The sequence below is a fragment of the Canis lupus genome, chromosome 3 (assembly GCF_048164855.1).
Source record: "Canis lupus baileyi chromosome 3, mCanLup2.hap1, whole genome shotgun sequence".
Lineage (NCBI taxonomy): Eukaryota > Metazoa > Chordata > Mammalia > Carnivora > Canidae > Canis > Canis lupus.
The window spans coordinates 88,178,494-88,205,174 of record NC_132840.1 but is presented as its reverse complement, the minus strand read 5'-3'; the positions used below and the strand labels follow the sequence as shown (position 1 = coordinate 88,205,174).

The 26,681-nt window shown below is 53.9% G+C and overlaps 2 protein-coding genes and 2 long non-coding RNA genes across 6 annotated transcripts in view; 2 read left to right on the top strand and 2 right to left on the bottom strand.

Annotated features, from left to right (window-relative positions):
- Positions 1–146: 146 nt before the first annotated feature.
- Positions 147–20,454, bottom strand: VPS26B (VPS26 retromer complex component B). The gene is made up of 6 exons (XM_072822770.1): positions 20,164–20,454; positions 11,080–11,236; positions 6,886–7,050; positions 4,119–4,294; positions 2,428–2,570; positions 147–2,116 (listed from the first exon to the last, which is right to left on the bottom strand). The coding sequence occupies exons 1-6, from the start codon at positions 20,384–20,386 to the stop codon at positions 1,970–1,972; spliced, it is 1,011 nt and encodes a 336-aa protein (XP_072678871.1). The 5' UTR covers positions 20,387–20,454; the 3' UTR covers positions 147–1,969.
- On the top strand, positions 1,967–6,387 carry LOC140631271 (uncharacterized). 2 transcript variants are annotated; one of them, XR_012028907.1, is made up of 3 exons: positions 1,967–2,969; positions 3,277–4,324; positions 4,643–6,387. It is a non-coding gene; the product is annotated as an uncharacterized lncRNA (long non-coding RNA). The 2 variants fall into 2 exon arrangements; XR_012028906.1 differs by having other exon boundaries at positions 1,967–4,324.
- LOC140631272 (uncharacterized) lies at positions 12,246–18,391 on the bottom strand. Its single transcript, XR_012028908.1, has 2 exons — positions 13,688–18,391; positions 12,246–13,584 (listed from the first exon to the last, which is right to left on the bottom strand). It is a non-coding gene; the product is annotated as an uncharacterized lncRNA (long non-coding RNA).
- Positions 20,455–21,544: 1,090 nt separating the features above from the next.
- The window catches only part of NCAPD3 (non-SMC condensin II complex subunit D3), a 60,226-nt gene continuing 55,089 nt past the window's right edge, over positions 21,545–26,681 (top strand). Inside the window, exons 1-3 of one of the 2 annotated variants that reach the window (XM_072822763.1) lie at positions 21,545–21,701; positions 22,850–23,004; positions 24,968–25,130. In XM_072822763.1, coding sequence (XP_072678864.1) covers positions 21,638–21,701; positions 22,850–23,004; positions 24,968–25,130 — 382 coding nt within the window. In that variant the 5' untranslated portion in view covers positions 21,545–21,637. The remainder of the gene's footprint in view (positions 21,702–22,849; positions 23,005–24,967; positions 25,131–26,681) is intronic. The other variant, XM_072822762.1, reaches the window with a different exon arrangement.

Below are 26,681 nucleotides of genomic sequence, written 5' to 3'. Positions count from 1 at the left end.
AGAGGATTCACAAAGCACTCCTGCTGAGCAGTGGCCTCGTGGAGGTGGAGAGGGCAGGCACTGTGCTGGGGGGGGTGCGGGGGTGGGGGGAGTCTACCCCGGTGGGTGCGAGTAGCGCAGCGTGAGACAGAAGAGACCACAGGCCCTGGGGACCATGGGCACAATGCCTCCAAGCCACAGGGGCTTCCTTTAATCAGAGACACAACTGAAACAAGTGTTCTTTTTTTTTTTTTTTTAAAATACAGCCATTGAAAAGACGACACATTAAGAAACATGTAAACACTGCAGATGCTTAATTATAAGTTGCACTGCTCGGTTTAGTACCTACGCACTCCCGGGGGGACCGGCGAGGGTGGGGGCCGGGCCTCCCCCACCTCCGCAGTTGCACAGGTTGCACAGACAAGGAGCCAGTGGGCGGAGTGAGGGAAAACAAGACCTGGCTGCACGCAGCTCCTGACACGATGAAACCAAATTCTACCTTCCAGTTCTCCCAGAAGAAAGGTTTAAGATGTTAGGTAAGTTGGAAAATGAATTTGAGTTGTCCGCTGGGAGGCAGAGGAACTGACCGGTCCCTTCTGGTTAGAAGACCAGCTACTAGGGGAGGCACGCCGGGGCCTAGTCTCATGTTCTGGAAAAGGGAAGGAACACAGAACCTGCCTCCCCAGACACTCGGGCCTGATCCTGATAATCCAGGAGCAGCTGGGTGATCCTGTTCCTGGGAGATTGTCCATCGCACCAGAACTTGGGGTCCGGCGTGGGGGAGCCACCTACCTTCCCTGGTTCTGCTGTCCCCAGTCCACCTCGAGGGTCCGCGCAGGGTATTTGCCCCAGGAGCCCTGCCCACTCAGAGGCCCACGACTGCACCGGTCTCAGGAAAACAGTCCGAATGTCCCACACTGAAAGATGACACAGGAACCGAGCCCTCTGCTTCCCAAATCATGGGGGACTTGGACCACCCGATGTGGTCCTTACTGGCCAGTGGGGTCGTCTCCAGGTGAGGCAGAAAAGGACGTCGACATCTCTACTCCAGCGGGCCCGCAGCGCACAGGGAAGTCCCCGCCTCCTCCAGCAGAACAACGTCCACGGAGTCTCTGTGTGTTTTTTGACAAAAACCTCGACGGTCCTAAATTCGGGTCAGTCAGGTGGTGAAGCTGAAGACAGTTTGGCAAGCAGAATCTTTCGGAAGTCATGGGCAGGGTGTTCTGCGGAGGCGCTCTCCCTCCCACGGCTCCGCAAGGGTGGGGGGGCACGGGCGACAGCCAGAAGCCCCCAAGCCCCAGGAACCGACTGGAGGCAGAGCGGGGAGTGAGGACGATCCATCGCAGGGAAGCAAAGAGCTCAGGGCCCCTTCCCGGGGCCTCGGAAGGGAAGCCTGCGGGAGCACACGGCAGCGCCCTCGAGCCACCCGGCCTGCGGTGAGCAGCTACCAGCCCAGTCCCCGTGCTTGTCCTCGGCTGCTGCCATCCATGTGTGACCGCGACCCAGGAGTCTGCCCAGAATCCCTCACGGGCGAGGCCCTACCACAGGCTTGTCCCAGGACGCTCCTGACAGGAGTCCGCAGAAGATGGAGAAGGGAGGTGGCTGCGTCCCAGCCGTGAGGGGGGCCACGTGTGGAAACCTCCAAGAACCACCCCCGAGACTCCCAAAGAGGCATCTCCTCCTCCTGCCACTCAGGACAGGGGGTGGGGCCACAGGGAGTAAGCCGCTGGGGACCTCCTGCAGAAGCGGGGCAGCTTCGACGGGAGGCTCCCTCTCCCTAGTCCCACATCAGCCGCAGACCTCAAGGACACTGCCTCCCAGCCCAGGCCCCTTAGGTTCTTCAGAAAAAAGAATTTAAGTCAAGACACGATTTGTTTTCAGGTTGCAAGTAACGGGTCAGCTGAGCGTCGCGCCGTCCTCCTGCCCCAGCCGCTGGTGTATGGTAGACGGGGCTGCTGGGGTGGAAGCCCAGCCGCTCCCGGGCCCAGGCCTACTGCCTGCTGTTGTTGTCGGACAGCTGGCTGGGGGTCCGCGCCTCAGCCAGGGAGGTGGTGCCCTCGAAGCGCTGCGAGGCGATGGCTGCCTGGTGGGACATGCTCTTCCTTACGATGTCACCTTTCCGCCACAACACCACTTCCTGCAGAATTGGGTGGGGGGGGATGTGACACCCTGAGAGAGGCGTGTGGGGGGGCCCAGGGGCTCCAGCCCTCCCCGGGCATCTTGGCAAAACCTCCTGCAGGTCAGCAGCTGCCTGTCTGCACCCCCCCGCCCGGGGCTCCCAATGGGGGCACGAAGGGCAGAGGGGTCGCAGGCCTGGGCCTGGGCAAGCGGACTCAACGTGTCACATGGGAACCCTGGTTCTCACCGCGGGCTCAGCCTCCGTGGACCACCAGGGGGCGTGGAGACGAGCAAACTCTCCAGGCCCTGCCCTTCCTGTCAGGGTCTCACCTGCTGTTTGAAATAGCGCCGCTCCTCCTCATCTATGAGCACCAGGTTGAGGTAATAGCGCACTGAGAACTTCTTGTTGATGTCCCGCATGGTGGGGGTGAGCTCGTAGCCCGCCAGGAAGAGCCGGATTGGGATGGACTCTCCTGTGAGGGCCAGGCACACGTCAGGGAAGGGGCAACGGAGCCCACCCTCCTGACACCAGCAGGGGAGGCGCCCCGAGCATCTCACGGCACACTTGAGGCAACGTTCCTGCCTGTCGGGGACTCGCAGTCGGCAGCTCAGTGACCTGCTGAAGCAAAACCTGACACTGCGCTGCTCCCCGTCCAGGTCCCGCTGCACCTTCTCTCACCGCCGGGAAACCAAGATCCGTGCGTAGGAAGAGCGCAGGACGCTACGGCCAAGCACCCTTAAGGGGACGTGTCACCGTCTAGTTGTCGGGTGTTCACAGGCCCAGGGTCAAACTCCTGTCACCCAGCAATTTTGGTACCACCGTCCTCCACCCTAAATACTGCATGTTCCCCAACATACACCTCCGCTCCGAGGTGGGTTGGCAGGGCGGTAGAGGGCTCTGGAAAGGAAAAAACCCTCATTCTGGTCTCAGTTCTGCATTAACTTGTAGGACTGCTGAGTTAGTCCATTGCTTTCTCTGGACCTTAATTTTCTCTTGCGGAAAAGTGTGGAACCAGACTACATGGTATTTTTGAGCCCTTCCAGCTCTGACACCGTGCTCTTCCTAATTTAAGTGAAAGGAAATTAGGGCAGTAATTCTACTGAGAGAGGCCAAGCCTATCACGTCGTCTAAAGCTAAATATAAATGCGCTGTTAATGATCTGTTGTCTTGCTTCTCAGGGAAAACAGCAGCGGCTCTCCCTGCAGAGCCGGTGAAAACATGGCACACCCGGGGAGTCAGGAGCGCTCAGCCCTGTCCCCCAGGGGGCCTGTCCTGGTGACACCCAAGAGCCTGCTGTCCTGGTCTCCTCCTTCCACACGGAACACAGGGGAACAAGCTGAATAAAACCTTGGCATAACCGAGCACTTCTGGAGGGAAGAAAACACTCCTCGTGATCAGTGGCTGCAGAGCTAGCAGCACGTAAAACGACTGCTACTCCCAAATAACCAGGTTCCCCAAACACCCAGGCTTTCAACTCCATTCGTTCCAGATGTCACGTCAGCTCTGGGGGTGGGTGGGGCGGCCGTCTGTCCCGTTCCCTGCTCTGCGGCACCTGCTAGGGCTGCCCAGACTGTCTACACTTGGCAAATGCATGCAGGGAGTGGATCATTTTGCCAGAACCAGAAGTAAGGAACACACGTGATTATTCCACATTACCCTCTTGGTCCCTAGCAACAGAGAATGTCAACAGGAAGTAGTGAAATGTTCCCACTGTATCTGCTACACCAGCACTTTTCAAGCTTTTGTAGTAGTTGTTTTCTAAGAGGCATCGCTCCTGAGATGCCATCTGTGCTATGAGCTCCGTAGGCAGACAAGGCCAATCTCCTGGTGAAGGTGGGGAAGGAGCTCGCACATATCAGCCCTTGTCCTCTTTACTGGCACCCAGTGAACTTCCGGAGATGAGAAATGACAGGTGAATAGGGAATCTTAGTCTAGCACTAAAGTCCCTCGTGCCCTCCAACACTCTGTGGTGCCTGGGGAGCGGGTAAGGCTGCTGCGGGCTGGGTGCCTGGGTGCTCACCTCTCACGGGCGCCCCGTCCATGATCTCATACTTGGCTATCGTGTCGTTCTCGTGGTACACGTTGGGGCCTGTGCCTGTCGTTTCCCGCTTGATGATATCTATCTCCATGTGCTTGATTTTGATTCTCACCAACAGGAAGTAGATCTTTCCTACAATAACATCTTTCAAGTGGTATCTGGGAGAGAGAAAGCCCAGAGAGTAAGATGTGAGTACAGCAGCTCAACTTTGCATGTTTCCAGGTTTCCCAGGTTTCAGGGGAGGGGACACTGCCACGTGGGGTGGCTGAAGATGGAGTGACAGCCACACTCGCCCACGTTCTTACAACTGCCCTTGCAGAATGACTTCCCAATATGTTCTTTACTGGGATCCCAGTGACTTCTGTAACTTCCCCATTCTTCCACAGGCCATTCGCAGGATGTTCTTTCTGCAGGTTACACGCCCATTCACGCTTGCTCTCCCGACTTATCTCCCCAGCACTCTAAACTCTTGTATACCTTCTGTGTTTGTGTATGTGTTGTTTTAGGTGTCCTGAGTTGTGGGAGGACAGCCCCACCAATCCAGGTCTTGCTCTTTCTCCCTGAGCTCCACAACAGGTCTTCTGGGAACTGGCCCTCAATAGCCTGCAGCAGAGCAGTCCAGGGAAGAGCAGGAGAGCAAGATGCAGGCATCACTCACACCCCATCAGCACCTTCTCCCTGCGCCCTGCTCACACGGCTGGTGCTTGGGAGCTGCTGTGGACTTGGCCATGCCTAACAACGGTTCTGACCCTCCAAGAGTTTCTGAGTCAGCGTGGGGCACCAGTGGTCTGCGCACGCACAGCCCTGTATCAGGCAGAGACAAAAATCTTCAAATCTGAAGCTCAGATTCATGGGACAGGGTGTTCCAGGGACTTCAGGATTTAACCTCCACATATTACGGGTGAAGAAGAGGAAGTTCAAAGAAGACAGACACTTGAACCAGGATCTGAGTAGGGGACAGAGATGTGAGCCCAGGTACCCAATTCCTAGGCCTGCGTCCGCCCTATTTCATGCTGCCTTTCTTCTTACAGTCTAACTGGGAAACCCGCACTCAGTAGATAACCTAAGAATGGAGGCTGCTCCAAGCATTTAAGAAGGAATGCTGAGAGATCATAGATTCTAGGGGTTTTCAAACTTTGGTAAACAGAACTTTCCTTTATTCTAAATGAAATGCTATGTGGAAACATTAACATGTGAGAAACCCCAGTGCAGGGCCCACGATCCTGCGCCCTGCTCTTCTTTCATTTCATGTTTTCTATGTTTAAACCCCACTACCCTGTCTCCACTTTTCAGAGGAGAAAGCCAAGGCACAAACATGTTAACATCTGCTGACCTTCACGCAAGGGCAATCTTAGTGGCAGGATGGGACTGTGCTCTAGGCCCACCCAGTAGACAGAGCCCTGCCCAGCATGGCCTCCTCTGAGAGGGCACGAAGGGGCTGAGCATCCAGCCCGAGCTCATGGGATGGACTCTCTTGGCCCTTTCACACCACACTTGGTCTTGAGCACACTGCTGACCGACGGCTTTCTGAGCTCCTACAAGGTGGCACTGCCTCCCGGCCACCCCTTTTTACCAGGCGGCGGGAGCGCTGGCTGGGCAGGCACTGCTGGTGGGCTCCTTTCCAGAGCCCGGAGACTGAGGAGGAAGGCAAAGAAGGCTGTTTGCTCGTATGTCCCTGCCTGGCCCAGACCAACCTCCCTCCAGCCTGCCCCACCCCAGTCCACATGTGGGGCCCAGCCAAGCAGGAGCCCTTCTGGGTCATGAGTGGTTCCAGGCCAGGGGGCAGGGGAACAAACAGGCCCCCCCTCACCCCTGTTCTAGGAAGCACATACGTTGCTAGTTTTTTGAAAAGCCCTATTTCCAACCCTTCACAGGAGAGCCAACAGGTCAGCCCCACTGCCCTGAACCCCTGGGTAACAGTGGATCTGACCTGAGTGTCTGCCCAGTAAGAGCCCTAGACTCCTAATTTCTTGTTTTAACTCTGAATACACTTTTACTTCTGCTGATTTTCAAACACTTTCAGGAACGTTTGATACTGAAAAGAAAGATGCTTGTGGGGACGCCTGGGGGGCTCAGTGGCTCAGTGTCTGCCTTCGGCTCAGGTTGTGATCCCAGGGTCCCGGGATCGAGTCCCACGTCGGGCTCCCTGCAGGAATCCTGCTTCTCCCTCCACCTGTGTCTCTGCCTCTCAATCTCTCTCTCACTATGTCTCTCATGAATAAAAGAAAGATGCCTGTGCTAGGTCTTTGAAGTGCTGGTAGGTTTCGTGATTTACAAGCACTTAAACGTTTCCATGTTTGGACAGCAAACACAGTTAAAACATTCCTGGCTTCCCAACTTGCCAGTTAACATTATTTAAAGACCTCTATAAAGAGGCATTCTTGGCTATCATTCACTAAAGTTCAGGAGGATGCAGCAAACTAGGCTGGTGTGCACGTGGATTTCCAGACACACTGTACAGCGGGTACGAGCGCTAACAGGAATGGGGTTTGGAGATTATTTTGATCAGCAGAAAGGAAGAGCTGTATCTAGATCCAAACAAACAGCTGTAAAGTCAGTTTAGCTTGACTTTGAAACACAATGTGCGACGTGTAACTTCAAAGTCCCTCCTTGATTTACGCTTAGTGTAAGTAAGAGGTTCGGCCTCCCGGTCTACGTTCTGCAGCCTCAGCCATGTTCCCAGTACCCGCTCAGCTGCCTGCCCCCAGCACAGGCCTGGGCTCCACACCGCGGGGCCCCGGGTACTTACTTGGATTTATTGTACTCAAACTCAATGTGCAGGCAGTCCTCGATCCCCACCTCCATCTTGATGGAGGAGTTCAGCTCTGGGTACGTGCTGAGGGTGTGGACTACGATGTCCATCTCCTTGACGACGTCATTGAGGCGGCGGCTGATGGTGGCTCGAAGGAAATACCTGCAGGAGGTGGACGTGTCGTAAAGGAACACTCCCAGTGCCCGCACGCTGCCCCCGTCTGCGCGCCAGCAGACCCACAGAGAGAAGCCCTAACGGGCGGCTTTGTGATTCCTCCCAGAGTCCCCTCCCAGAAAGACGTGAACTTACAAAATTCTGCAATTACAGTTCCAGGGTGTTCGAGGACCTTCCCCTCAAGGGCCTTCTCGAGCCCATCCTCCGGGATCAGAGCACTGCCCTAAATAGAAGCGATTTCTCTGTCCCCCCCACCCCAAAGTTATCCTAATGCCGTCCTGGCCCTGGCCACTGCCTGCCGCGGGTCTGTGTACGGGCTTCCCTCGGGCTGACGCCGGCTCTCGGCACCGGGTCTTACACGCTGCCCCCTGCAAGCCTGGTCATCTCACACGATCAGTGTGCATCTTCCAAGTCCCTCAAGCTAAACAGGAGGGAATGAGGAAGTCCGTGAGCTGTCCGCACTTAGCTAATGTCCCCGTTCAGCTACCACTTACCGCTACGCACTGACGAAAGGCCAGACCCTGGGGCAGCCCACAGCCCACTGGGGAGCGGCCTCCACACAGAAATCCGACCACACACAGCAGGTGCGGACCCAGGTGGAGGAATCAGAGCTACAGGGAGAGACCAAAGGGCCCTCGGGCAGCGGAAGTGAGGGCAAGTCTGAATGTCGGATCCCGGGGAGGGGTTGCTGGAGCAGAGGGCAGCGCCTGCCAGCTCAGCGTGCCTTGCCTGCCCGTCCGGGCTCTGGCACCGCCGTCCCCTCTGACTTCCCCACGCTGCCACCCAGTGACTGCAGGGACCCCCCCCATCACGGGTCAGGTGTCCCTGCAGAAGGCTGCGCGCCAGCTCAGTACGCACAGGCTCCCCTCAGCGTGGCCTGGCCCACGCTCCACCGCAGGCACTTCCGCCTGTTCTCCAGGACCTCCTGTGTCCCCAGCCTTTCCTAGTCGCTCGGGGCTCCAGCCTCGCGCCCCTCCGTGGAAGACACAGCTTTTACTCTACTCAGAGCACAGCCTTCCCAGTCAAGACTTACGACACTGTCTCCCTTCTCTGCCTTGTACTGTTTCCTACCTCCGGCCTAAGAGGGCATCTGCGGCCTCGCCAACCCTCCCCGCCTCCCGACAGCACCCGGTCTCTCGAGACCCTCTGCCCCGCCGGCCGGCAGACTGCCTGCACCCTGGGTGCGATGCGGGAGGGAGGGGGCTTCCGTCCGGATGTCCAGCCACAGCTCACAGGTCTCCACTCTGCGGGGACACAGGCAATAACAGCCCTCCCTGCCTCCAGGGACTCAAACATGGGAGCCTGGCATCTCCATCATCCACGTTTTCCAACTTATCTCCCTCCAGTGAAGGCTTTCTCTTGAGTTTGTACAAAAGCCCAGACTGCTCAATCCCCCAAAGGCTCCCCAGGCCCGATGGACAGTCGGGGATGGCGCCCGGGAGGGGTCCTGTTCTCACTACCCCATGCCCTTTGCTTCCCACATAAAAACAAAGGAGTCTGGAGTGATCTTTCCATGTGTTCCCTCCGCCCAAGCAGTAGGGTACAGCCCTTAATCTGGAATCAACGTGTACACAAAGCCCTTAACTAATTTTCCCTTCTTGACTCCTCACTTTCTCACCATGAACCCTAATGTCTTCATCTAACTAGACAGCAACACCTTCTTCTCTCTTTTTTTTTTTAAGATTTTATTTATTTATTCACGAGACACACAGAGAGGAAGAAGCAGGTTCCTGCAGGGAGCCCGATGTGGGACTCGATCCCAGGACCCCGGGATCATGCCCTGAGCCCCCCAGGTGCTCAACCACTGAGCCACCCAGATGTCCCACCTTCTATTTTTTGTGGTAAAATACAGGAGTTCCGAGTATACCACCCGAAAATATGCCACTCTGGCACAATGATCGTACTGAGCTGAACACAACCGACAAGAAGCAGACACAAGAAAAACCGTCCTTCCCCACTCTCCACCAGGAAGAACAGGAGGGTCTTCCTCACCAGAGACCACTGTTAGCCCACACCGCACCGGAGAAATCCACGTAACAGATCTTGCTGAAAGAACTCTTTCCCTTCTTTTGTTTCTCCCACATATCTGTCCTCCCTAGAAGCTCGGTCCCTTTCCTTTGTCTTGTCACTTCTCTATAAAATCATCACTCTCCTGTTAAGACGCTTACATAAGCTCCACGTCCTAAGCGCCCTGTCGCATTAGCCATCCCGGAGTTCCAGGCATATGCGCCACACACACACACACACACACACACACACACACACACGGGAATCACCCCAGCCTGCCTCTCTCTGGCAATCTGATTTGCGGGGCTTCAGCTGATGACCCTAAGGCAGATAAAGGAAACATGGTTTTCTCCTCCCCTACAACATATATAACAAAACTTAACATCTTAATTATTTTTAAGTATATGGTTCCGTGGCATTAAGTACATTCACACTGCGGTGAAATCACAGTACATGTCTTTTTACGACTGGCTAATTTGACTTAGCATGACGCTTTTAGCGTTCATCCATGTGGTAGCATATGATAGGACTTCCTTTTTTAAGGCTGAGTAATATCCCACTAAATGTATACACCACATTTTGTTTATCCATTCACCTGCTGATGGAACTCAGGTATGTCCACCTTTTGGCTGCTGTGAACAGGCTGCTATGAGTGTGTGTATACACATCTGTGTTTGAGTCCTGGTTCTCATTTCTTTCGGGTATGTACCCAAAAGTGGGAATCCTGGATCAAACGGTAATTCTATTTTTAATATTCTGAGGAATCACCACTCTTTTCAATACCTTTCTTTCTGACTTAAAAACATTTAAGAGCAATGCACTGCAAAAAAATGAAATTAAATAATAGTAAATCCTGCAGCCAGGCTTCAGTGACTAGTAGCTTGTCTTCCTCACAGTTCTGCAGCTTTTTCTGAGTGCGATTCTGAAACGCTGCCTCTAGTTTGAGTAATGCCAGTGTTCGGACTTCTCTGCAAGGCCTACACTCACTCCTCTGATGAAGAGGGGAGACCAGAGAGAGAAGGGGACGGAGGGCCCTGCTGTAGTCCGCACCACCAGGCCTCAAGGTGATGAAGACGGCTGATCTGACAAGACAGCATCAAGACCTGGAAGCAGGTGTCCGGGGTGACAGAGGACGTCTGCTGTATCCCAGTGACATCACTTAATCTCAGGTTACATCCAAGACTCTAGAGCTTCTCTGGATTTTGTTTTGTTTTTTTTTGTTTTGTTTTGTTTTGTTTTTTTACCCCAGAGGTCCTGGAATCCGTCACCATCCTCAGAAACTGGAACACTGAAAACACTAAAAACAGTCCTACGTACTTAAACTGTGTTCACTAATTTTTTAAGAACTCGTCACACTGTGTTATGTTTTATGTTCCCCATCACCCCAAAAGATGGAGGGCTGATCTAGAACTAGAATCCAAATCTATCTTACTTTTCACGGGAGAAAGCTGAGCGACAGAGCTCAGGATCACACCGCTGTTGTGTGGCAGGGCTGGACTGAGGAACTGCAGCCCCGGTACGCGGGGGACAGCAGGTACCGGGGTATAAAGGCTGACTACTGAATTTTTAGGAATGTAAAAAACTGATTGTTAAACATAGCAATTATTTAAAATTAAACTACATAAACTTATAATTAAGACTACATGAAAAACGAAGGTAACACCAAAGATGTGTTGCTTCCTAATATTTTTGCTACATTTTACAATTCTCTCTGTCTTGGGGGAATTTACGTCTAGCTACGTGAAGGTGGCTACTGTACGTCTCTCCCTAACTCTGTCATCAGGAACATCAGGTCAGGAGCCTGCAACTGGCCATGGTGGAAACAGTCACTCTACAGAATCTGACAACTGCTGCAGACCAGGGCTTTTCCTCCCGGAGAGCCCACTATTAGCCACGTACCAGCACACCACTCACGGCTCCCACCTCCCTCCCTTCGTGCTCCCCGTCTAAAAGGCCTCAGGAATGTGGACGGCTGCCGGGGAAGGTTGGTGGACAGCAAGCACAACTTACCGTAGCTTCACATTCTGGCCTGTGTAGGACTCATACGGCTTCTCCACGTGGGTGAATTCAAAGTCGAAGGCCTGTGATTGGCTGATCTCTCCGGGCCGGGCCAAATCCTTCACCAGTGACACAAACTCATGGTGGTTCCCGCGGTCGTAGTAGAGCTCTGGAGAGAAAGCATCCACTACCAGACCCCGAACTACACGGGGCCTGGCAAGGAGGCTCCAGGACGCAGGATCCCTGTTTCTGAGAGACCTCCCCCCAAGACAAACCTCCCCAGCCACCCGTGTTTTTGACTCCCTTTCCCTTTTCCTGATCCTGCTCCTTCACTGCATGCTCCATGTATGACCTTCCTCCCTACTTTCGAAACACTTCAGTTTTACACAGAGGAATCCAGCGGCACAGTAAAAACCACCGTGACCCCACATGCAGCACAGCGCGCAGCACATCAGGGAAGGATCTCAGTGAGAGATACATCGGGGAGCTGCTATCAAATATATGACATTGCTTTAAAAACATTTCTAACTTTTGAACACCTATTCACAGTTCTTTAATCATGTCATCCTTATAATGACTTTTTGGAACTAGCTGGGAGAGGCCTTGTCATCCATTTACAGAGAAAGAAACTGAGGCACAGCAAGGTCAAATGACACTCCGAGTCTCCGAGGTGGCTGCGGAGCTGAGACTAGAGCGGCTTTCCTGCAAGGACGAATCTATTTCTATGATCTAGTACAGTGGGAGTAATAGCGTAACCCACTTTGCAAGGCTCTGTAAGAATTAGAGGAAGTGACTCTAAGAGTAAAGGACTCAGAACGGTACCCAGTGGACAGCAAACACCTGAAACACATTAGGCGCTCCTATCCCTTGGAGAGGAATCCACATGGCCAAGCTGACGCAGAAGTTTTAGCGTTATTTCCCTTAAATCAGGGGTTTCTCGACTTCAGTAAGTGCCAAAATCAATAGGAGGGTTTGTCAAAACCCAATTGCTCAGCCCTGCCACTAATGTCAGGGGTGAGGCCCAAGAATCTGCATGTCTAACAAGTTCCCAGGGGATGCTGGTCCTGCTCGTCCAGGGACCACACTTTGAGAAGAACTGTTCTAGATTCATCTTCCTCTGGAAATAGTTGTGGCATTTGAATGTTACAATTTACCGTATTTGTACTCCACTATTTAAATTTTTTTTAAAGATTTTTATTTATTCATTCATGAGAGAGACAGAGAGAGAGAGAGAGAGGCAGAGACACAGGCAGAGGGAGAAGCAGGCTCCAGGCAGGGAGCCCGACGCGGGACTCGATCCCAGGACCCCAGGATCCCGCCTTGGGCTGAAGGCGGCGCTACACCGCGGAGCCCCCAGGGATCCCCGACTCGAGTGTTAACATTCCTATATGTGTGGTCGTTAGAGGTACGGTCTATTTCCCCCGGTTCCTGGCTCCCCCAGCACCTGGCTGTGCAGAGACCGACAGCGCGCACAGGGCCACACTGCAGTCAAGCGCCGCCCCTCAGGCATTTCCGGACTCGTCCTTCGCTGATGCTGCTGCGGCAGGGAAGCCAGTGAGGGAGCGTGCGCTCGGCCCTCCCGCCGTTGGCTGCCTGGAGACGGAACCAGGCCCACAGAGGGGAGAGGCGGCCCAGGGCCAGTGGGCCAGCTCCGAGTCTGGCTCCGAGTCTGCAGAGCGCGGCAGGCCCCCTCCCTCAGGTACCAGCTGAGCAGCAGGGCGGCGGCAGGGCTGCGCGTGCTTGGGGCACCTCTGATCAGGCCTGCAGCTCCAGGCCCAGCAGTGTGGAGCCCAGCCCTGCCCCAGGGGAGAACTGTGCCCAGAAGCGGAGCCGGTTTCAAGTGGCGCTTTCAGGCTGAGTGTGAAATCAACCCCTTGCTGCCCTGGGAGCTGCTCCTGACAAGCCTATTCCGCAGGGAGCCCTCTTCCCCCGCAGGGAAGCTTCTACAGCACAGGGCAGCACAGAGGGCTCTGTCCTAAGATACATCCGACTCAGGAAGGCAGCAATCGTGCAGTTTAATCCCAAAGTACCGCCGCCACTTCTGTATGCATTTACGTCGTATTCCGTGACTGCAGTTTGCTGCTCACTTCCTACGGTTACACTTTCATCCACTTTATAGCACAAACGATCCACCTTCTCTTCCAAATACTAAATGGAATCAGTGGCAGGCAGCATTCTGAGAAGTGAGTAATAATCCACCAAGTTGCTAAACAGGAGACCGCACGTACAACCTCCGGCGGGAAGGACAGGGAAAAGTGAGCAATCCACTGCTTCTATTTTAAGATCCAACGGCTGTGTCCCCCAGTAAATGTAAGGAAGCCCAGTGATCGGGTGGGAACAGAGCCACTGTGACAAGGGCTCCTTCGCTTACTCTCACTGGGCCTTGTCGATGGTCCTGACGCCTCCGTGGGAAGTAGCCCCTCAGCCCCGGGTGGACCTGGTGCTTCAGCTCCCAAGCACTGGATTCTTGCCACAGTTTCAGGGGACAGAAGCAGGCAGAGTCCCAATGTCCATGAACTTTAAGTGAGAAATCGCAGAGTTGAGAAAAAGATGGAAAAATACCCAATTGTGATCACAAAGACCAAAGGCAACACAAGAAACAAAACAGAGAAGGACTCACGAGCGCTCAGAGAGCACGAGAGCATGCAGACGTCCCGTCTGAGAATCCTAGCAACGTTCTGGCTGAGGCAGCCCCAACACCCGGCAGTGGCCCTCGGGTAGGAGAGGTTGTCCTTCCCTGCATACCTCACGTTCTCCCTTGTGCTTTTCCTCCTGGATGATGTTAGTATCGGCTCCTACATTAAATGTCACAGGAGAGTGGCCAGCGTGTAGTCTGAGTGCAGCTGGACTGGGCTTTTTAATTTATAATTTATAAGCCATTTGTGATGCCATTTGCGATGCTCTTGCAAACACTTGGTGCAAAACGGCAGAAATAGCAGCCATACTTTGCTATTTGCCAGAAAATCTGGTTTCCTCTCACATAAATTAGAACAGAAACTACAAGGCTGTTTTAGCAAGAGGTTGGGCCCTCAAGAGGCTATAAATTGCCTGTATTCTATCCCAAAGATGCAGTGACAAGTCATCTTTGTTCCCCCCAACCTCCAAAGCCCTCAGCAATCAGGCACCTCAAGCTAGAAATAGGAACTGACCATGTTTTTTGTTAAGGTAACTTCCCTGTCTTGAGCCTCTTTCTTGATCCAACAGGAGGAAGTGACTTTTATAGTCAGGATGTTTTCATGATGAAACTTGCCACCAACGGCCGAGGAGTGAATTTGCCACTTTGGAAGGAAATCGAGCCAGCTTTGCACCACCCGGTCATCGTTGGAAACAGCCTGAGACCTGCTACTGGGCTGGGACCATGTTTTTGGTCCAAGCTTAATGCAGGTCTTGGAAGAAACGTTAAGCCAGCAAAGGCAAAGACACCTCCAAGAGTCCCATCTTCATCCCAGTTTTCCCAGCCACTATCTCCCACCAGTCAAGATTCACGCCGCCACCTCCACTCACATCTCCTGGACGCTGGCACACCTGCTAGAGCAGAACACCTCCGGGCTGCCCGTCCCCAGCAAGGCGCAGCTCTGTTCCAGCCCTGCAACAACTCACTAATAGGCCAGAATCAATCTGTTTCATCTCAATGTGCCTTTTACTTAGCCTTTCACGGGTTAATGAATTAAAAGAAAGCCCCTGGAGTTTTTAGAAGTATAGGCTTGACTGGTACTGATGGGTTCAGATCCATCCAGTGCCATTACTTTTTTTTAAAAGATTTTATTTATTTGACAGAGAGAGCATGAATGGCGGGGGGTGAGGGGGATGGGGGGAGAGCAGAAGGAGAGGGAGAAGCAAACTCCCAGCTGGACAGGAAGCCCAGACGTAGGGCCAGATCCCAGGACCTCATGGTCGTGACCTGAGCCAAGAGCCCAAGGCAGCCGCTTAACTGACTGAGCCACCCAGGTGCCCCCAGTGGCATTACTTTTAAAAACCTTGTAAAGGGATCCCTGGGTGGCTCAGTGGTTTAGCGCTGCCTTCAGCCCAGGGCCTGATCCTGGGGACCCAGGATCGAGTCCTGCGTCGGGCTCCCCAGAGGGAGCCTGCTTCTCCCTCTACCTGTGTCTCTGCCCCCCACCTCTATGTCTATCATGAATAAATAAATAAAATCTTAAAAAACAAAAACAAAAACTTAAAAAAAATCCAGATATAATCTATTTGGTTCTGGAGAACAGGGTTATTCGTATCTACCATCCTTTGTAAGATCGACCTTCCAATCACCTTTGGTTTATTTAACCCCGTTAGTCTCCAAGATGGCCCAGCTCTGCCTTCCATCCTGTGTTAGAGTTCCCTAAATGAGTCCAGCTAAAAAATGGTCTCTCCCTCTAACAATTATAAAATTTCCCTCCGTGCTTCTTAGACACCACCACATTGTATTTTTCTAAAAACAGTGGGCCTTCCCATGCTAGAGCGACGTGGGAGATGCCCAAGATGCCCTCCCCACCTATCTGTCAGCTTTGTTACAACAGACCACGCCACTGGAAAAAGTACACTGGCGCAGGAAGAAAGCCAACGTGGCTCAAAATCATACTGAGGGTAAGAGAAAACATACACAACACAGGTGAGTAAGGCAGGTCTTCTTACACTCTCAGGGGCAACATTCAGACTGCGACATCCAAGGAGCTGATCTAGAACTGAGTGCATCACAGGTCTGACAACTCTTATTTTCTTACGTACACAGAAAAACCAGCCTCAAATTTGGCATAAGAAAATGTGATCAAAGAAATGTGCAACAGCAAGTGAACCGACAGGAGCTTTAATGTTTCTGCATCCTAGTTCCCAGTGGAGAGGCCGTGCGCAGGTGCCTGCTGGTGAGTGAGTCATCTTAGCTCTCAGAGGCCCAGGGTGAGGGCCACACCTTGCTTACCAATGCCTCTGCCCCAAGTGCCAGCAGGAAGCCCTGCCTCTTAACAGTCAGCAAGGCAAATCTACACTCCCCCTTTCCTTCATTCAAGTAACTCTGGTCTATCTAGGAGTTGAGAAAAAGGTCCAGAAAACAGCTTCTATAAATTCCGAGATGTGAGCACATATCCAGTTGGCAAGTATTTATCGAGCACCTACTTCATGTTAGCTTCTGAGACGACAGATTAGCCAGCACACTGATGATGCACTGAAGGCAGTCCCTGGTTTTCGGGGACTCAGAATTTAGTGAGGAAGGCAGACCAGGGGGGGATAAAAAGTCACAAGTTTGTCATATCCTGCTTGAAAAGGAGGTATCCAGGAGGCCTGTAGAAGAACAGGGGCAGGGCTAAGGTCAGCCTGGGGAGCTTAGGGAAGGCTGTCAGGGGTATGCTGGGCACTTCAAGGACGAGGGAGAGCCTTGGTGGAAGGTCAGAGCTTGCAGAAAAATGTTCACATACAAAGGGAAGATGCCAAGATTCTAGAAGGAACATATTTTGACAAAACTATAAGAGGTGAGGGTGAAGGGGAAGGGAGAGGTGAGGTGGGGAAGAAGGGCGGGGCTCCTCGGGATGGAGCTGGGTATACACTTCTGCTCTCGGACCAAAAGGGACTTGACGAGCAGAATTTTAGGGAGGGGACTGACAATGTCAGAAGTGGCTCTTAGAAAGTTCACTCTTACAGAAGATGGACTGAAGGACAGTGGCCACAGAAAGAGAATCAAGGCAGCAGCACAGGCAAGGAGAGGAAGCACAGACTGGGGATGCAGGAGAGCGGCTGGAGAGTGGGCTGAGCGCGTGGGAGGAGTTGTTAGTCTAAGAAGACTTCTGGGTTCCTAAGGTTAATGGATGCAGGTGACACAGGCCACAGTGGGACACACAGGACAAGAGGCAGGGCTGGGGCCGGAGCAGAGAAAGAAAGAGGTTTTTGTGTTGGATGTGCTTCTGGGGGCCCCGTGAGTTATCCAGGTGGAGGTGCCTAGACCCAGGCGTGGAGCTCGGGAGAGTTCAGGTCAGCACAAAGAAAGAGGCTGGGAGTCATCAGAATATAAAGAGACACAGAACTTATGGGTACAGATGAGATTGCCAGAGCAAGCTGTAGAGAAAGGACAGGAAACAAAGGTCATCCCTGTTCCTGTTCCCGCCTACCTCTAAACCAAGACCGACACAGGTGCTTTCCTGAGCAGGGTCTGGGCCACTGTGAGGAGTGGGGTCCACAGAGGAATGCAAGAGAGCCAAACAGTCGTCTCTGAAAGGACACCGGGGAGAGTCCCTTACACAGGTTTCTACTTGGGCTAACACACCGTTTGGGAGAAGACAACGGAAGTCAGACAGATAGACCAAAGGGAAGGCTAACCTGGCCCAAACATTCCCCATGGACCGTCTGCACAGGAATTGGGGTGACCCCAAGGTGACAGGTTTTAAACGTCTAGTGCCTGGAAACTTCTTGATGGATCAGGCTTAACAGGGAAAGAGAAAATGACAATAATCATCTTAATTCCCCTTTATGAATACCTATTGTGTGTGCCAAGACCCGTGCATCATGTATATTAACTCCGGTCCTCCCAAGACCCTAGGAAAGACTGTGCTCTTATAAACTGAGCCCTGCCTAATTTAGGTCACCCTATTTGCATGACTCTCAATCATGTACCAGGTTGTCCTTCTAATGAATACACAGGTGGGACAAGTACACATTCATCAGGAGGACAAAGAAATGAATCCTAAGACAGCTAATTACATAAGGCACTTGATTTTCAAGCTGTGGAACCAGTCCACAGGAGGGAAGGAAGGCGGGAAGGAAACAGGAATCAAATCCAAGAGACTAGGGTTTATAAGAACACTTCTGAGTGAAGATGGAATTCACCGAGGAAGGGAGGCAGAGCCCAATGGTGCGCCATACAGCAAGACCTATACTATACCGTACAGCGCTCTAGAGCCAGATCTAGGAGCCTGACCAAAGCTCCGCCCACTTCATTCACAGTCAAAGAATGCAGCGAAGGAGAAAACCGCACTACCGCAACCTCAGCAAAGTTACTCACTAGCCTCGCTCTCTGGTTCCCAGACCAGTAGACTGTTGACACAAATGGACCATACAGTGCAGGAAGCATTACCCCTTGACAGCTCACCAGGATTCTCACAAGGCACCATTGTTACTGCCGCCGTCAAGGTGAGAAAGGGAGGCCCAGAGAGGCGCACGGCTTCCTCAAAGTCACGGGTGGAGAGCTCACCGTGCTCTGAGGCTCAGGAAGAGGTATGAGTGGAAGCTGAAAGGCTGGGAGAAAAGCCAGCAGGTATGCTGTCCTAGATTCAAGGAGTGAGACAAGCCGCCAGGCAGTGCAGGTACAGCAAGCAGCTCCCTCAACTTCCTTTTGCTCAGACTAGAGGGAGGCCTTGACTCCATCCCCCCCCCCTCCCCCCCCCCCCCCCCCGCCCCAACAGCTCACTTCACACTGTTGGGGTAGGGGACACTCTGGTTATCTTCATGTATTGAGCTATCACCACGTGGAGTGATAGCGTAAAATGTGCACTACAGGTGTTATGCTCCTGTTACAGATCCAAAGAATCCATGCAGGAACTTTAAAACTACTTGAAAATACGGATGTTAAGTAAGCAGGCACTCCTCGATTATCTCCTACATTACGCTTAGCATAAAATACTCTGGATTCATCCTATTGGCCCTGTGGTCCTTCACTAGGGGTGATTTTTACCCTCCAGGGGACAAAAGGCAACATCTCAAGAAATCTTTGGGGGTGCTTTTGGGGATGTGCTTCTGGTATCTGGTGGGTCAAGGCCAGGTTAATATGGTGCGACAACAAAGAATTATCAGGCCCTAAACGTAAACAGTACTGCTGTTGAGAAATCCTATCCAGCCTAGAGGCAGGAGAGAAGAAAGTATGAAACTCACTCTTCAGTCCCTTTCTGGTACATAAGAGGCCATTCGTATTCTGGATTTAAAAGAACAAAAAAGTTTCCTATGTGATCAGCCAGTCTTTGATGATCTCATTTCATTTTCCCAAATGAGCAGTAGCCACAGAGGGACTCCTTCTTCCAGGATTCCTCCTACGTGTGCCAGTGTCTCCCTGCCCTGGAAAATGGGAGAACAGATTCTCTTCTGACCTCTAGTGATATGAGAGAAAGTATTTCCCAGAAAGTCTGTAAGAACAGGGTTACACCTGCAGCCTGGTGCTACACGAATGAATCCTTTGCCAGTCTTTTTCAGCACACATGGGTATTTACCATGAATCTACTCCTGACCCAACGAGAAAGACCCTTTATTTCAGAAGTACCTAGTTTTTTAAAACACAAGACTACAAATAGAATTAGGGACAGCCAGCCATACTTTGGCAGCTCCCAAATCTTCTGTATCATTACTGCTTCTTGCTGTCCAGGTTTAACTATTAATAATCACGTTTGAAGATTGTTAGAGCCCTGAGAAATCTTGACCGTTAAATTTTAGGCTTGGACCATTCCTTTGTCTGTAAGGCGAAAATCAGTCAACCGAAAACTAGCATTCTAATAAAGAAGTCTTAGAAACATCATAAAATAGGAAGATGGAAGATTGCAGGGCTTCTTTCCCAAAACAGGTCCAAGACTGGGAGCCCAGAGCTAAGGCGAGGCCGGAGAAGGGTGGTGAGCCCTCTCCCACGTCCCAGCACCAGAAAAGGAAGGCGGGCGGCAGTGAAGTCAGCGGGGCACACGGGACCCGCTGCGGATGTGCAGACAAAGGCAGGGGCGGCAGGCGGCAGGCGGCAGGCGGCAGGGCCTCCCCCGCAAACCCACCTGCAGGCAGGAGCATCTCCTGGGAAATCCGGGAGGCAGGGCGCAGAGCCGGGCGCACGCTGGAGGCGCAGGGGCGCCCACCACCAGGCTCCGCGCCGCCCCCACCCCGTCCTCGCCCGCGCTGTCACCTCGGGCCGGGGCGACGGCGGGCCCCGGCCAGCGCGGGGACCCGGGCCCAGGCAGGCCGCCCCCCCGCCCCCGCCCCCGCCCCCGCCCCCCGTCGGCGCCCGGGCCCGCGGAGGAGAAGGAGGAGGAAGAGGAGGAGGCCGCAGAGAAAGAGGAGGCCGCGGAGGCGGAGGAAGAGGAGGAGGACGAGGAGGAGGACGAGGACGAGGAGGCGGCGGCGGCCCGCGGACCCCCAGCGCGCGGCACTCACCGATCTGCCCGATGAACTCGATCTTGATGCCCTGGTGCTCCAGCCGCTTGTTGGGGTTCTTGAGCGCGAGGCTCACCTTCCCGGAGACCGTCTCTCCGTCGTAGAAGAGGAAATACTTCTCCTTCTTCCCGTCCTCCGTCTTGTGCTCGGCCCGCTTCCTACTCTCCGCATCGTTGAGCACGATGTCCACCTCCACGCTCTGCCCGAAGCCGAAGAAGCTCATCTCGGGGCCGGGCCGGGGGCGGCGGGCCCGCTGCTCGGCGCGGGGCGGGGGGCGCAGGGCGAGGGCGAGGGCGAGGGCGAGGGCGCAGGGCCGACCGCAGCGCCCCGGGGACCAGCGCCCCGCGACCCGCCAGCGCCGGGCGAGCCCGAGCGGCGGGCGGCCGGGAGACGCTGCGGCGGGCAGGGCACGGGGGGCGGGGTACGGAGCTGGGCCGTGCGGGCCGCCCACCGGGTGCGGAGCGGCGCCGAGCAGCACAGCGAGCCAGCCCCGGCCTCCGGCGGTGCAACGCACCGAGGCGCTTCGGCGGCTCCGGGCGGGGGGGGGGGGGGGCGGCGGGCGGGCGGCGCAGCCTCCAGCCGGGAGCGCCCGGGACGCCGCGCGCATGCGCTCGCCCTGCCGCTGCAGCCTTCGCAGCCCCGCCCCGGGAGCTGTGCTCACTGCGCACGCGCCCTGGTACACAGCGACGATCCGGGAGCTGTGCTCACTGCGCATGTGCGCTGGGAGAGCGATGACCCGGGAGCTGTGCTCACTGCGCACGCGCCCTGGTACACAGCGGTGACCCTGGAGCGTGCTCACTGAGCACGCGCTCTGGCAGACAGCGACGGCCCGGGAGCTGTGCTCACTGCGCACGCGCCCTGGTAGGCAGCGACGACCCAGGACGGGTGCTCACTGCGCATGTGCGCTGGTAGACCGAGGGGCCGGTGGTTCCCTTAGTTGGCATGGCAGTCACGGCCTTTTTGCAGAACTGCGGGCCAGATGTGTCGTAAAATTAAATATCTGCGGATACCCTTCCCGGGCGCTCCTGTTTGGTTTCCCTCACTGCTTTGGCTCCTCGGGAAACGTCAGAACGTTCGAGCGCCAGCTGACACGCACGGGGAACGTCGGCCTCGGGCAAAGCTGACCTCTAATACGGGGAGGACCCGTCTCCTCCTCCTTACGGCGTCCTCCCAGCTAAAGAAATAAGAGGAGAAAAACGCGAAGTTCTGACTTAATCGCGACCCCCGCGCGCCGCGCCAACCTCAGACGTCAGCCTGGGAAGCGGCGCTGCCCCCGGCCGTCGGCCCGCCCCGTTCTCTGCGCCGGCGGCACAGGGCCCCGCCGATTGGCGGGCGGGCGGCACACGGCTGCGCGATGATTCGTCGGCGGGACGCTCCGCCCGCCCTGATTGGTCCGCAGCAGCGTCTCGGAGCGCGCGCGGGAGCGAGCTTTGAAAGTTGAGCAGCGCGGACGCTCGCCGGCTGCGGAGGGATCATGGTGGCGCTGCTGGCCCTGGGCAGCGGCCTGCAGCCCTGGTGCCCGCTGGGTCTCAGCCCCGGTGAGGAGACGCGGCTGTGAGAGTCGGGGAGGCCGGGCTGCGGCGCCTCCCGGCCTGGGCGGGGGCGGGGCGGGGGGCTCGGCGTCCGCGCCCTCGGGACGCAGGGGCCCCGTGTGGGGAGGGGCACGCGGGGGGGGGGGGGCGGGCGGCCGGGCGTTGGCTTCCTTCCCGGGCTGCTGCGGCCTCCCCCTGCCGTTCCCCGGGGGCTCTCCGACAGCGGCGCCCGCTCTGTGGCTTCGCGGAGCACTGACTGCGGCGCTCGCGGCCGCTGTTGCGGGCGGACGTGTCGCGGCCGGGGCGGCGGCGGTGCCGGTGGTGCCGGGGCGCGCCTCTGACGCTCGTGCGCACGACGGCCGCGGTCCCGCCCCGGGGCCCTCCCCTCAGGTGCTTCCCTCAGATCCTCTTCTCAGCTCTTCTCCGCTCCTCCCCTCAGGTCCTCCTCTCAGGTCCTCCCCACTCCCCTCCCCTCAGGTTCTCCCCTCTGGCCTTCCTCACTCCGCCCCCCGAAGGTGCTCCCTCAGCTCCTCCCCTCAGGTCGTCCGTCAGGTCCTCCCCTCTGGCCTTCCTCACTCCGCTCCCTGCAGGTGCTCCCTCAGGCCCTCCTGGCTCCGCTCCCCTCAGGTCCTCCCCCACACATCACTGTATTCGGTTCTATTAGCCTCCTCATGAGATTTTCGCAAAGGGACATCGAGGCAGCCTTATTAACCTCTTTTCTTCAGATTGAGCTTGTGGGAAGGCCGTATGCTTCAGCCTCGGAAGCGCCGCTCCCCAGAACAGCTGGGTCTAGAAAGGGTTTTGGGCGGGGGGGCGGCTTGGCTTGGCTCGCAAGCAACCGGGAGCCTGCCTCTCTGCCTGTGGTGCGGCCGCTGCTCTCTGTATTTTCAGGAGTACGTGACCAAACTCTTCAGGAGAGTAGGGTGCATAGGAAGAGGCTCGCCCCCGGATGTTTAGGACGGTCAGGCGGCCCCGCAGCGTCGGTTACAGTTTAAGGGAAGGATTTTGCCCTTTGCTGCGGCCTGAAATCCTGTGTCACATGGTCTGGGTGGGGTGGGCCCGGGGCTTCTCTCTCTGAGCCAACCCCGAGCCCAGAGGTCGTGGATGCTCTACCTGCTCTGGGAGAGCCTCGCCTTGACCGCCCTTTCCCCCAGGATGGGTGGACGCAGTGTGGGAAGCGGACTTCACGGAGGCCGAGCCCTTGGATCCTCGCGTGGAAGCAGAGATCTTAGAGACTGGGTTGAGCGCGTTCACTAAACTACATGAGGGCATTGTGCCCTTCGCTACGGAAGAGCACGGCCCTGCAGAGGTGAGCCCCGGCCGGGAAGGTGGCCATCCACAGGTGTCAGCGGGGGCCGGGAGGCAGCGCTGGCCTGAGCGCAGCCACCTGTGCGCACAGTTCCTGACGACCGGGGCAGGAAGAGCATAGCATGTGGCCCGTGTGCTATCAAACCCTGGCGGCTGCTGGTTAAGTGGGGAATTACAGGTTCAGTTTTAGGCTTTTGCACATGAGCTCCTGTTAGGGCATCGTCGCGGAGAAGTCCCTGGCAGTGTGCATTGGAAGACCCGGAGGGAAGTGCAAGTTCAGCAGCCTGGCTGGGCGAGCCCTCTGATCCCGGGTGCAGCGACGCGGAAGTGGGGGGTGAGGAAGAGACCAGGACGGGCCGGGTCGGGTAGAGACAGGACTGCCGGTGGCCTGCAGACAAGCACCAGAGTGAGGAGCGCTGATCCGAAGACAGGGAGGAGCCAGGCACCAGTGCTGCGAGGTCATGGGCAGGCGGAGTCCTGACACGGGCGCTTGGGCCACAGGTCGTTGGATCGTCCCTGGTGACCTACGAGGTCACAGTTCCTCATGAGGTGGGTAGAGCTGAGGTAGCACTAGGAGTGAGGAGGTGGGCAGTCTGCAGTGCTGCAGCCACGGGGCGCGTCTGGGCCGGTGCTGTGTGAGCCATCCCTCAGGGAAGCCTGACCGCAAGCAGATGCCCACCTCCCGCCAGACTAAGGTTTCCGGGGCACAGGGAGCACGAGATGGTGGTCCCGCGGCAGCAGATGAACGCCATGCAGCTGGTACTCCAGCAGCGACACTCTGTGCCCACCACCTCATCCGGCTGCTCAATGCAAGCGGGACAGCCTCCCCAACTCCCCGGCCTGCAAGCCTGAGCAGCGCCACTGGGACTGCCGCGAGCACCTTGACTGCATGATGCACGTGAAGGAGTTTGAGTGGAACGGCAACTGCTCCAGTGGAAGAAGCGGCAGAGCAGAGGGAGGCGACAGATGTGGCCAGAGGCCAGGGAGCTGGGGAGGTGGCCCCCGGGATAGTCCTGTAGTGGACCCGCCCCCACCCTGTGGACCAGTTGATCAATAATAGCCTCCAGGCCCATCAGCCAGAAAAAAGAAAAAGAGTGAGGAGATAACTGCTATAAAGGTAGGAGGGGGTCTTCTAGAAGTTTCACCGTGGAAGAGCGCACCGTGGAAGAATGCGCTTCTGTAAAGTGGCACATGCTAAGCAGAGTGGCCAAGCCAAGGCATTACCTGCTACTTTCCCCATCTTCAGGGAAGCAGGAAGTACAAGATCTGATTTCTTGAACTTTCATGGGCCTATGTTTTTTAAAGATACTCCAGGATAAACCATATGTAGTTGCTGCTGTGTTTGGTTTGTAGAAATAACCCATTTCCTCTTCATGTGTTTAATTGGCAAAACATGGAACGATGATATAATTATTAAAATTGTGGTTTATAGTTTAGGGTGTATTTCCTTTCTCACTTAGGCCTCTCCTGAAATCTGAGGGCTAAACTTTCAGGTATTTCCTTTCCTGCTCTCATTGCCCATAAAGCATTTAAATTTAAGTAAATGGCTCTGATTTCTTTAGTTAGTAACTAGTGATAAATGGTTTTGTGTACATTTAACAGATAGAGGAGTAACTTGTCTGAGTAAACACTAATATAGGGTGTCCCAAAGGTCTTAGTATAGTTTTTAGCTATGATAATTTCAGAAATACATATGCTTCAAACTTATCCACAAATTATTTTTGAAAATTTAATTATTTAAATTTATTACATACTTATTTATCTTTGTAATTTTGAATACTGCATTTTGATTTTTCGTTTCGATCCCTTTGAAGATTTATAGTTGGGAATCAAGTTGGTCTGTTGTGTATATATATATATATATATATATTTTTTTTTTTTTTTTAAGGTACTAAATACTTGGAAAAATCAAGAGATTTTCCCATTCTCTAATTCTTGGCTTTTATGTTTCTTCCTCCACCCAGAGCATTTGGTCCTTCTTCATTGAGAACCGTGTTTCTCACAGGGCACTGGTGGCATTGTTCTATCACTTTGTTCAAGCCGTTCATACGAGAAGCGTCAGTGTGCAGTGTCGACAGTATGGCCTTCATGCTGCTGGGCTTTATTTTCTGTTGCTGGAAGTACCAGGTATGTGTATTCGATACGGTAGGATAAAATATGTTTTTGTTTTAAATTTTTACATTGTTTGAACCCTTATATTTTGTTTTCTCACTTCTAAAATGGAGCAGTGGTAACCCATCTCGCGGAATTTTTCTGAGTATTAAATGAGAGTAAGTCTGTAAAATACATGGCACGTTACAGGTGTTCGAGAAATATCTTTCCCTTGTTTCTTTAAATGCGTTTGTTTTCTAACGTGGTGTGTCTGTAACCTAATGCAGTTAATCTGAGAGAGGTAAGGCTCGAGGGAGATTGTTTTCAAGCTACAGAAGCTCCATTCCTACCTACCCCCACCTAGTATAAAAATCTGATACTGCCCACTCGTCTCCTGACTCCCCGTCCAGGCTGAGAAAGACTGCTGGGCAGTCCCTGTGTTACATATCTCTCTCCTATGCAGATATGGAGAAACAGTTTACCGTACTAAGAAAGAAAGCGTGAGAATCACTAGTAATGCTTGATGAAGGAAAGTGTAGGAAGGTAGTCTGTTGATGAGCACTGTTCTACTTCTTTTACTGTCAGAGCACTCAGGTGGCTGTTCCTCCTGTGAGCAATAAAGGAGTCCCTTCTACCCACCCAAACCCAAGGCAAGAGAGGATGGAACATGGAGGGGGATGCAGTGGAGAACATAGTTACTGTTTGTCATTGTTTACATAAATTCATTTCTAAGAAATTTCAAGGATTTATCCCATATGATTTGGAAATTGCTAAAAAGACATATTAAAGCCTTGAACATTATTTTGTATTATTGTTTTTTTTTTTTTTTTTAAGATTTTAATCATTTATTCATGAGAGACACAGAGAGAGGCAGAGACATAGGCAGAGGGAGAAGCAGGCTCCCTGTAGGGAGCCCGACGCGGGACTCCATCCTGGGTCCCCAGGATCACACCCCAGGCTGAAGGCGGCGCCAAACCACTGGGCTATTGGGGCTGCCCTATTTTGTATTATCGTTAAAGTTACCAATAATGACTGTTGAAATAAGTTCTTAAAGACTTTGGTCTTGCTAAGCAGAGTCTCAGGTCTAACCAAGCTGTCTCACAGAAAAATGATGGTTTTAGGAACTCAAAAGTTTTATTTTTCTCCTCCCTTGCTCGATGCAGTTCCTTCTGATTAAGGTTGAGATGTATGCCAAAGCCAAGAGTGAAGAGTGTTGCTCATCGTAGGCCACTTGCAGCTTTCCAGCAAGACGTGTTCCTGCCAATTACCTTCTGTTTTTAAATGTATCTGGATTATGTTTGGGATACTGTTGATACTTAATTTTTAATCACACTGTGCTCTTTTTCAAGATTGTTTGGTTATTCTAGTCCCTTGTATTTCCATGTAAATTGTAGAAGTTGCATGTCAGTGTCTACCCCAAAAAAGGCTTCTGGGATTTTGACAGTGCACTGAATCTGTAGATCAATTTGGGGAGTGTTGCTGTCTAAACAACATTAGGTCTTCCAATCCATGAGCACAACGTGCCTTTCCATTTATTTCGGTTTTCTCTAATTTGTTTGAATGATACTTTTAAATGTATAATTCTTG

Excerpts from the sequence above, each read along its gene's own strand:
- VPS26B (XM_072822770.1), bottom strand. The coding sequence starts at position 20,386 with ATGAGCTTCTTCGGCTTCGGGCAGAGCGTGGAGGTGGACATCGTGCTC. Across the intron at positions 2,571-4,118 it reads GGACGGGGCGCCCGTGAGAG|GAGAGTCCATCCCAATCCGG; the intron begins GTGAGCACCCAG and ends TGGCCCTCACAG. Across the intron at positions 2,117-2,427 it reads GGCGCTATTTCAAACAGCAG|GAAGTGGTGTTGTGGCGGAA; the intron begins GTGAGACCCTGA and ends CCAATTCTGCAG.